At 41.0% G+C, this 11,536-nt stretch overlaps 1 protein-coding gene across 1 annotated transcript in view; it reads left to right on the plus strand.

Annotated features, from left to right (window-relative positions):
* The first annotated feature begins 8,508 nt into the window (after positions 1 to 8,508).
* The window catches only part of LOC105509734 (guanylate cyclase soluble subunit beta-2-like), a 27,428-nt gene continuing 24,400 nt past the window's right edge, over positions 8,509 to 11,536 (plus strand). Inside the window, 1 exon segment of the mRNA XM_011939162.1 lies at positions 8,509 to 8,610. Within this exon segment, the coding sequence (XP_011794552.1) occupies positions 8,509 to 8,610 (102 nt within the window).

Consider the following 11,536-nt stretch of genomic DNA (forward strand, 5'->3'; position numbering starts at 1 on the left):
GACTCTGTCTCAAAAAAAAAAAAAAAAAAATTATGTTCTGAGCAATCTGATTAGTGGTCAGCAAACTACATATAGACTAAGGGCCAGATCTGGGCCTTTGCCTGTTTGTGTAAATCAACTTTTATTGGAACATGGCCATGCCCCTTTGTTTACACATCATCCATGGCTGCTTTTGTGTTACGTGGCAGGGCTGAGTAGCTGCACAAAGACCATATGACCTGCAAAGCCGAAAACATTTACTATTTACTATCTGCCCTTCACAGGAAAAGTTTGTCATTTCATGCTCTCAAGGCTAGATGCAGATCTTTTTCAAGATTCTAAAAATATCTTTTAACCTAAGAACTGCTCTGGATTGAATTGTGCCCTCATTCCCCAAATTCATATTTGGAAATGAAGCCTTTGGGAAATAATTAGGTTGAGATGAACTCATGAGGGTGGGACCCTCTTGACAGGATTGGAGCTCTTATAGGAGAGATACCAGAGCGCTGGCTCTCTCCCTCCCTGTCACATGGGGACATGGTGAGAAGGTGACCCTCTAACAAGCCAAGTAACCATGTTATCACCTTGATCTCAGACTTCTGACCTCCAGAACTCTGAGAAAATAAACATCTGTTGTTTAAGCCACCCCATCTATGGCATTTTGTCATGGTGGCCCTAGTGGACTAATATAAGAACTTGAATCAGAAAGAAATACTCTGTATATATCATATCACCCCAGTCCATTTTTGTGGCTGCCTGTGCTCATGTACATCAAATGGTGTGGCAGTACCTTCAGCAGTGAGATGCCATCACATACCTGCCCCACTGCCGTCACATTCCCAACCCAACCAACCTGTGTAGAGGCAGCAGCCAGTCTACAGACCAATGTGTGGGCTGGCCCACATCACCTTTCCACTGAAAGCCAATGTACATCACTGTGGTTTCTCTCTGCCTAGCTTTGAGTGTCAGAAGTGTTTTATTCTTGTCATTTATTTCCATAACATCTATTGGCCTATATCTATCTGAAAGAACAAATGAGTATGGCGAATACATTCTTCAAATAAGAAGTTGAGATGCAAAATCGAGTGAACACATGTATGAGATGTGGAATCAGGACAGCCCCAGGAAGCCCGTGGTGATTCTGTATGTCTACAACGCCCATGAATCTGAGAGAGCAAGAGCAGGACCCAGCCAAAGGGAAGGCTACAGGAAGGACATTTTACTCTCTAACAAAATACACTGGTCAGTTGAAAATCCTCCCTTTGTCAAAGGAAAAAGCATGCTTAGTCACCAATAGCAAGGGCTTTGCTTTCCATGTGGGCTTCAGAATGCAATTTCCCTACCTTGAAGCAATTGCTGGTACTTTTCCAGACCGCTCTGCCACTGCAAAACTCTGTGCTTTCCAATTAGCATAATTCAGGAGGGGACCAGATGGCAGGTTGAGCACTGCATAAGGAATTGTTCTGTGTATGAATAAGTGCCTACTTAATGTGTAAGTGGGTTATTAGTGATCTGAAGTGACAAAATTCAAAACAACACACAACAGCCATTTGGCACAGCTGTGTCCGTCTAGACTTTGCTTGCGAAGACACCCATAGTAAAATGTGTTTCAACAGTTAGCTATCAGCAGATGCCAGCAAGCCTCTCTGCACTCACATCTTTAAAAAGAAGAACAACATAAAATTGACAGTCTTGAAGTCAGGCATTATAACGTTTGCTCTGCACCATACTCCTCTGAGGGTGGGACAAGTAACTCAGGCTGCGCAGCCAGCCACGAATGGACACCTGAATTCAGGTCTGCTGATTCCAAGGCTGGTGCTTCATGCCGCAGACTGGAGGGGAAGTTGACAATGTCTGGAGCAAAGGCTTTGGAATCAGACTGACCTGGATGAGCCCCCTGGCTACACCGGCTCCTGATAATGTAACCCGGGGCAAATATTCCGCTGGTTGTGCAGCAATGATACCTGTGACACTTTGCTCACCTTATTTGATTTCGTCTGTAGGACAACAACCCAGGGAGTTTCATCTGTCCTACAGAAGAAATCAAATAAGGTGAGCAAAATGCCTGACACCCAGTGGGTACACAGCAAGGTACCTCACCCTATCCCTCACCCCTCCTCACCACCTAATAGACCCCTGGCCCTCTGCTGTGGCCCTGGTAGGGCTGATTACTCTGTTCCAAGGTTTGACGGGAATCAGGCAGCTTCTTCTCTACCAGGCTTCAGTGGAACTGCTTCATCCCTGCAGAGCACCACTTTCTGAGCTGCCTTAATCGACTTCCAGTTTATTTTTTCTCTATGCCTGAATAAACTTACTACTACTTCTGAAACCCAACCCTCCCAACTTAGAGTCTTCTTCCTCCTTGCAAACTATGGCATGGACACGGGTAGATGTTTCTTTCCTTCTCTTAAACTCCTCTTTCTCCTATTCCAAAATATTTCCCCGTAAATTAACTGATGCCTGACATTAGTGATATAATTGGAGAAAAAGAGTATGTGAGATTATGGCTCTTTTCAGGTATCTGAAGAGTAATCCTTTGAATGCCAATGCTCTGGGGGAAAAATTACCACTTTTCAATGGAAAACTTTGTCAAAGGTAGAGCATGTACTTCCCTCTGCTGTTGAAGAGCATACGTTTTGCTGGGTGACTCGGGAAGGGTGCCATGAGGAATAGCTCTTGTTGCCTGTGACTTGGGTGATGGGAGGTGGGCAGAGGTCTTAGCAAGTCTGGCCCTGAGTGGGCTGTTTGCCTAGGAGGCTCTGCTTTGGTGGCTATGCTGTCCCTGCCAGCCTCACTGGGGCTTCAACAGGTTCCCTCTGTCCCCGTGCCCTAGACAGCCCAACTCTACTCTTTCCAGTACCTTGAGCTGAAACCCAGCAAGAAGCAGATGTTTCCCAGTGACAAAGAAGACCCATGCTTGTTAAGTCAGAAAGTTTGAGTTCATGAAATCCCAATGTAAAAGCTTGTTAGAAATCTCCACACCTGGGGAACCAAGCATAGAAGCTTTGTGACCATTGTTTTCCTTCCGGAAAAAAAGTCTTGGTTGGGTGCTGTAATCCCAGCACTTTGGGAGGTCAAGTTGGGTGGATCGCTTGAGCCCAGGAGTTTAAGACCAGCCTGGGTAACATGGCAAAACCCCCATCTCTAGAAAAAATACAAAAATTACCTTGGCATGATGGCACAAATCTGTAGTCCCGGCTACTTAGGAGGTTGAGGCAGGAGGATCACCTGAGCCTGGGGATGTTGAAGCTGTGTGAGCCATGATGGCACCACTGGACTCCAGCCTGGGCAACAGAGTGAGACCCTGTGTAAAAAATAAAAAAATAAAAATAAAAAAAACAGCCAACCAAAAAAACCCCAAGTCTTTTATTTATTAAAACAAAACAAAACAAAACCAAAAAAAAACGTATTTTAACACACACACAAAAGTAGAGAGAATTGTGTACAGAAACCCACATACCCTCCACCCAGCTTCATTAATTAACAATATTTTGCCAATCTTATTTCATCTATTTGATTCCTCCACTCTTTTTCTGGTTTTATTTTTTCTGGAGTGTTTTAAAGCAATTACCAGGTTTCTCACAATTTCATCCATAAATATTTCAGTATGAGTCTCTAACAAGATAAAGATATTAAAAATATACTGATAATGCCCCAATTATAACTAACAAAATTCATAGCATTACAGATGCCTGGGCTGCAGGTGTATTTCAGCTGGCCACGGATAAACGTGGTCTTTATGGTCTTATTATGTAAGATTCTCTATGGTCTTTTCAGAGCAATCAACAGAAGCTTTTTTACTTTGACATAATTTCAAACTTGCAAAAGGCTTAAAAGAATAGTACAAAGAATTCCCATGTAGTCTTTATCCATATTCCCCAAATGTTGACATTTTACCATATAGTGTCTATCCTTCTCTTCATATCTAGATTTATACTTTTTTCTTGAAATTGTTAGTATATTGCAAATGTGATGCCTTTTTGTCCTTAAAAATCCTCTTAAATAACTACAGTACAACAATCAAACTCAGGAAATGAACATAGATATAGTGCTATTATCTAATCTATAGAACTTATTGAGATTTTTCTAATTGACCCAATGATGTCCTTCAGAGCAAAAGAAAATCCTGGATCATGTCAGTTATCATGTCTCTTCAGTAGTCTTTGGCTTGGAACAGTTTCTGAGTCTCTTTACGTTTTATAAAATTGGTATCTTTGGAAAGTTCTGGTCAGACATTTTGCAAAATGTCCCTCGATTCAGGATTATCTGATATTCCTCATGATATAATTCAGGTTATGCTTTCTTGGCAGGAAGATCACAGACGTGATCTTTTGTCCTTCCCAGTTTATCATATCAGGAGGCATATTGCATCGATGTGTCCTATTATTAGTGAGGCTAACCTTGATCATTTGATTTACTTAGAATTTGCCAGCTTTCTCCACTGTAAAGTTACCTTTTCCCTTTGTAATTAGTATCTTGTGAGAAGATACTTTCAGATTATGCAAATATCTTGTCGTTTCTCAAACTCCCTCTTTCATAATTTTAGTATTTATTTGTGATTTTTGTCTGAATCGATACTTATGATGGAAGTCAAATAGTAATTTTCTAAAAGATTATTCCTTTTGTATTATTCATTGAGTTTCTGTAAGGAAGAATTTCCCCCTCTCCCCTACGTTTTTATTTACGTATTTCAATGTAGATTTGTGATTCTTATTTTTTAAAAACAGGCTGTAATACTTTCCTTTTATTATTTATTTTGATGCTCAAATTCTGCAAGAGTTAGCCAGTGACAGCCTCTCTAAACTGGCCCCTGTGTCCTTTTGACATGTCCCCATTATTCTTTGATCACTTCTTTACCTTCTTGCATAACAGGATGTTATGGGCTGATCTCATCCTTTCCCTGCCCCAGCCCTTGAATCTGCCATTTCTCCAAGGCCCTGATTCCTTTTACAGGAGAAGGGCATTTAAAAACTAAGATCTAGACATTAGGCAACCCCACTGTTACTGGGGTGTCACTGCTTTTAGGCCCTCTTAGTGGACAGTGCTGGAAAATAGATGTAATATACACACACACACACCCACACACACACACACATACACACATCCATCTCTCTCTTTCTCTCTCTATATATGTTTTATATAATATTATATGTCTAAAATTTATAAAATATATAAACATATTAGATACATAATATATTAGATATATATATATCTAAAACCATGATAGATTTCATTGTCTTATTATGTTAGATTTTCCAATCCAGAGGCACAGGGTTCATTCTAGTCTTCTCCTTTCCATAATTGTAACTTCGTTCTCAGATAGTGAAAAACCTGGCTCCCACTATCCACAACATATTACTTTTTCAGAACACAGTTTCAGAATTGCTAACCCACACTGCTGTGAAAAGGAAGCCTACTAACTGCAGTAAAATATTTGTTTAAAGTTCTTTTTGCTTTTGGCCTGAGGACACAGTAGTATAAATACTATATTCAAATATTACTGGGTTAATTTTTTTCCTGGGTAATTATGTTATTCAAAACTGTTCTGTGGAAATGCTGCTCTGTGAATTTGTTTCTGTTTGTATTCCATCTTAGGGGTTTTCTCTATCCTTGTTGATCTTATGTTTTATTTGTTTTAAGCATATGAAACATTAACATGACCCCCCAAACCAGAACTGTTCAAAAAGTTATGCTCAGAAAAATGTCGTTTTCCCCAACTCCATAATTTTTCTAATCTTTCCACCCCATTCCTTACCAATGTCCTGTAGGTAACCAATCTCAATGGATCCAGGTTTACCCTTCAGATGTTTAATTTTGCACAAGTAGGCAGATAGATGATTATTTCCTTGTTTTTCCTTCTTTCTTACATGAAAGAATACAAAGCATAGCATAAGTTGTCCCCTGCACTATCAAAAAACATTTTAAGGCACTTTAGTTTAGTTCTTTCTTGCAGTTTCTAACTATTTCCTATATATCTTGGATCCCCTATGACTTAGCGGGCTCTTGGAATCTTAAATACACTGAGGTGAAAGTGTATAAAAGACTAAGATAGGTGTTGATTTTTTTTAAAAAAAGTGGGCTTCATTCTCTGCTGGACAAGCATTCTCAACTAATAATTCTAGAAAAAGCTCCAAACCCATTACAGTTGGAAAGCACCACACTCAAACCCCAGATCCTTGTTTGGGAAACAGTTCATCTCTCAGCCAGATGTCCTTTCCTGTTAACAGAGCTGGTCATCCACAGACAAAATAACCAGAGCCTGGAACAAACAGCTTCATGGATTTTTGTAAGTTTAAAGATTTAAAAGTCAAACAGGCAGTCCTTTACCCAAAGCTGCCACTCTCACTTGAATATAACTTTGCTTGGCTTACAGGCAGCCCAGTCCTCCTGGCAGAGGTTCTCGGGAGAAGGGGGGCCACTGGGACCCCTGCTTTTCCTGGCAGGTAACAGGATGCACCTGCTCAGAGCTCCAGCCTCCAGGATGCACAGCACAGCTGTTTTTTCTTAGTCTGAATAAGCTAGATTTAGCGGTAACAGAGGGATGGAAGCAGGAGAGCAGAAGGACAATTTCCCATCTGTCTGTTTACCTTTTAGCAGTTCTCCACCCAGAGACTCAAGCATTGGAAAGGAATGTGGTAGAATTTGTCTCAGATCCCCTAGGGGTTAGCAGGTGGCCCCTGAATACTGGTATAGACAAGCCTGCCTGCAGCCAGCCAGGATGCACCCACAAGCAAAGAATCCAACGGAGGCAATTAACACAGGCCATTACCACTGGCTCCTTTACCATCCCAAGCTTTGTCTAGATTCAGATTGGACTAATCAATTTTTGGAAAATATGTGTAACTCATCTTGGAAAGTATGTACAACTCATCTCTGACAAAACTAGACCAATTCAGTGGGGATTCTATGCTGCTCAGATTACAGAACAATGATCTGCCCCATGGTCTGGCTGTGGATTATGAGCTGTAGGGAAACTGCTCTTCAGACCATCCTAGGAAGCAAGCAGGAGCTGGAGAGTGCCCAGACCTCCTTGGTCTGTCCTCTGTAGGATTTAGCCCTGGATAGCTCATGAGACCTGGAATGTCCCTTGCTGTGAATTTCAAATCCAGCCAGAGCATCAGAGTTTTTCAAGGATGTAACCATAGATCTTGGTGATGGTGAGCTCTTCAGGCCTTCCATAAACCTGGGCAGTACAGACATTCGCCCCAGCCCCCAGGACTTACATGTGTCACAGCCCCATTGTAAATAAGAGGGCATTTCTCACAGGAGCTCCAGACCAGCAGCATGGATGGATGCCCTCTCTCCCTTGTCAATGATGCCAATGCATAAGCAGCCCTTGCCTTGGGGAGACTCCTTGCTTCTGTCATTGCTGCTTCAGAGGCTGGGGGATGTGGTACAAAAAGCGCTGAACTTAGAGTTGGAGCCTCTTCAACAAATCTGGCCTCTGCAACTCTATGTGACTGGAGTCAGTTCACAAAGATGACTCAGCCCCCATAGGCTCAGCTATAAACAGGACATGATAATAAGGTTAGCTACCTTATAAGAGCTGGGCAAACATTGAGTAACAGAACCATAATTAATGTGTGTTGTCAGAACTATAAAATATTCTTTCAAAATGTTTGCTGTCTCTCCCATAAAGTGGACACTTGCCCACTGTCTATTCCAACAGTGCAGCCTGGGGAGCGGGGAGCTGAGCAGCAGTCCCAGCTAACGCCGCAAATCTACCTCCAGGTGTTCATCAGTCACCTACGCTGTGCTTAGCACAGAAAACATGTAGGACCAGGTTGCTTCTCTCCAGAATTACCACGAATTAGGAAGAAAAAAACGCAACATTTAGGAAGAGAGAATTCTGTGTGACCTGGACTCTTCAGAGAAATCTTTATGGAGAATAGAATGTGAACACTGGGCCTCACAGGGAGGCCAGGATCTGGTGAGGTCAAGAGAGAAAGGAAATGTCACTGCAAGTATTTGGTATCATCTTCTTGGTAAATCAGAATCCTATAGCCTTGAGGACATAGGTTTTTCACTGTGTATTAGTTATTTCTCAGAGACATCCTTGTAGTCTTGTTAGAGACTGTTACATTTAAAGACGTGGGAGGTGTTGGGAGTGATCGTGGAGTGCCGCGCCCTCCCCACCCAGAGTGAAGCTTGTTCTGGGTACTGGCTTCAGCAGCTAAGCAGGTACGGCATCTCTGCATCCCCTTCTTGACTTTGAGGAAATATTTATCATGGAGACTCATGTTTCACAAGCACCTACCCAGTACCAGGCTGCACTGGGCTCCTCACAAAGGCCCCATGACATCAATGTGGTTATTGGCATTTTACCGATGAGGCAAGTGACGGCTTAGAGAGTAGCTCAATAGTGTCACACAGCCAGGATGTGAACCCTCTGGAAATAAATGAAGACCACTCAAAGGAGAACACACACCTCCCGGGGATTTATTTAGGGGGCATGCTTTGTTTTCTACAGGTGTCTCCATGGAAGCCATCCTGAAACTCTTTGGACAATACTTCTTTCAATTCTGTAAGATGTCTGGCTATGACAGGATGCTACGGACACTGGGAGGAAATCTCATGGAATTTATTGAAAACCTGGATGCCCTCCACAGTTACCTGGCACTCTCTTATCAGGTAAGGCCACTTGAGTCTGGTCTTGGCTGCCTAAGAGGAAGCAAATACTGTGGCAGTCCTGGGCCAGCTCCCCGCCTCCCCCTACGGAGGTGCAGTTGCAGGAGAACCCTCCCATCTGCAGAATCCTTGGTACCTGGTATTGGTGGGCCCAGGAGTTCTTTTTGGAAGAGAATGAAAACAAAACACCTGCTGGCCACTTTTATAAACTGGGTCACAAAAACCGAAGGGATGGCCTTTTCAGATAGAGTGTGGTGTTGATTTGGAATTAAATCCTGGAGACTGATTACAATTGGAACAAAGGCTGGAAAACAGTCAGGTTTCAGTGCATTTGCAAAAGCTCTCCTAAGGTTTCCTGGCCAGGATGGAGCTGATAAATTGCAAATGCAGCCAGATTCATGTTATTCATGTATCAGAAGGGAAGATTTGACAGGGCTAAGAGCCAGAATCAGAAACCATCCAACTCTGATTAACCCATGGGTGACCGACTGAGGTGTTAGGAAACTAATTTGCCTACTGGGATATGCCCTCCTGGAGTTCTTTCCTTGTGTTTCTTGTTTGTAGAGATCACTGGAAATTCAAATATCTAGATTCTCTTTTATTTTTTAGACAAGAAAAGGTGAAAGAGCATTTATATATATCATAATAACAGTTTATTACTTTATAGAAAATAGTTTAATTTTAGGGCCTTCGTACGTCACTGAGATCTTCCTTCACCATTTCTATACTGATGTTCATATCCACCCTTTCAGGGTTGTCATGGGGACAAAATGGGATTGTGGATGTTAAAAAGCCTCAGCAACCCTTACACCCCTCATAGACGATACATGGGAAAAGTATTATTTTCTCTATTTTTCATATAAGGAATCAGAGGCTTGGAAGCCTTAACTGACTTCAATTACGAGTCATGAATAGTTGGGCATGAATAGCCAGGCCTGTCCTATTGTTATCATGTGAACTACTCAAGGGTAGAGGGAGTGGAAAGAACCCTGCTTATGGGGTCAGATGGGCCAATGAGGCTGTACCACTGGCTCTACAATTTAACAGCTATGCGATTCTGGCAAGTTAGTTGCGGTCTCTGAATCTCAATGTATTTTATTTAATAATATTTATTGGGTGACCAATATTTATTGAGTGATAGTATGTATCAAGCACTTTTCAAGGTATTGGACACAAACAGAGACAAAAAGAAATAAGTAGAGAAAAAAAATAACCTACCTCATAGCAATATGTGGATTACGAGAGATAAAATGTAAAAGTCTCTAGCATTGTAATCAGTCCAGAAAAATCAGCTTTCCATAAATAAATAATAACTCTATTCCTTCCCCTTTCTTTTCTCTCTATTCAATATGGCCAGTTTAGTAATTACGATAATTTGCATGACAACCTCCTTTCAATTTCTTAGCTAAAGCACAACAATCAGGATATAAAGAAATACAGTTAGGCCCTTTTAATATTTTTTATAATGCATATATTTTTTATTCTATGATCTTTTTTCTTTGCTTTTTTACAATTTCAATTTTTTAAAAAAGACTCAGAGGGTACATATGCAGGATTTTTACATGGGTATATGTCATGATGCTGAGATTTGGGTATGATTGATCCTGACACCCAGGTAGTGAGCATAGCACCCAATAGTTTTTCAACCCTCGACCCCCATCCCTTCCTCCCTCCTCTAGTAGTCCCCGGTGTCTGTTGTTGCCATCTTTATGTCCATGTGTATTCAATGTTTAGCTCTCACTTATAAGTGATGCTAGAGAAGCAATAGAATAGAACTTCTCTGGTGGTATTTGAGGACATTTTGCATATAATGAGATAAATAAAATATTTAAATATTATAATATACAAGTTGGAAGAAGATACATGCAATGATACCTAACAGCTATATAGTGCTTTATTTTGGGAAAAGTATTATAGATTGTCTCTTTAGGCAAAAATAACAAATTAAGATAATGTTTACTTTTTTTGGGTCTGTCTAGTAATTTGGCAGTGCCTTTGAGGCATACATTTCTGGTTATAACTGAGCCTTTAATCTTCTTATGCTTTAGCTAACCTTTATTGAGCGCTAATTATGAGGCAGGTGTTGGGCTAAGTAATGTGTCAACATTGACTTATCTTCCTGATGCCATTAGAGTTGGCAGTCTTATTTTTCCTATTATACAGAGAGAAAACTGAGGTCCAGAAAGGTCAAGTAACTGTCCCCAAATCACTCACACATGGTGGCTGAGCTGGATCCAAACCCACACATGTCAAATATCACACAGCTTTAGGTGTACAGCCTTATTTCTGGGCTTTCTATTCTGTTCTGTAATGTTACCTAACAGCTATATAGTGCTTTATTCTGGGCAAAGTATTATAGATTGTCTCTTTAGGAAAAATTTTTTTATTCTGTTATTCTTTGCCCTTATTCTCCACTTTTAAAAAGTCCTATTTGAAGCAAGAAATAAAAGTATAACTATATTATTTAGAGACTTAGTGACGTTGACCAGAAGAACTAAAAGCACAAACTTTTGGAAGTGTCTCTGGGCAGGGGCTAAGGAGTGAGGGGCATGAAGCAGGATCATGTGGACTTTCTTTCAGGCCTCTGTATTCTGTTACTTTATTTTCACTATGTAGGATTTGGATGTAATTTTAAAATTAACTGTTAATTTCCTATTTTATTGATGCTTTTTATATGTGCTGCCTCAACTACTCTTTACATTTTGTCAAGATATAAACACACATACATACAAATAAATATATGTACTTTCTCTAGGTACACACTTTAGAAATTATAAAAAAAATAGTATTTGAGGGCTGGGCATGGTGACTAATGCCTGTAATCTTAGCACTTTTGGAAGCCGAGGTGGACAAGATCATTTGAGCCTAGGAGTTTGAGACCAGCCTGGGCAATGCAGCAAAGCCCCCATCTCCACAAAAAAAAAAAAAA

The sequence above is a fragment of the Colobus angolensis genome, unplaced genomic scaffold (assembly GCF_000951035.1).
Source record: "Colobus angolensis palliatus isolate OR3802 unplaced genomic scaffold, Cang.pa_1.0 Scaffold101, whole genome shotgun sequence".
NCBI classification, from domain to species: Eukaryota; Metazoa; Chordata; class Mammalia; order Primates; family Cercopithecidae; genus Colobus; species Colobus angolensis.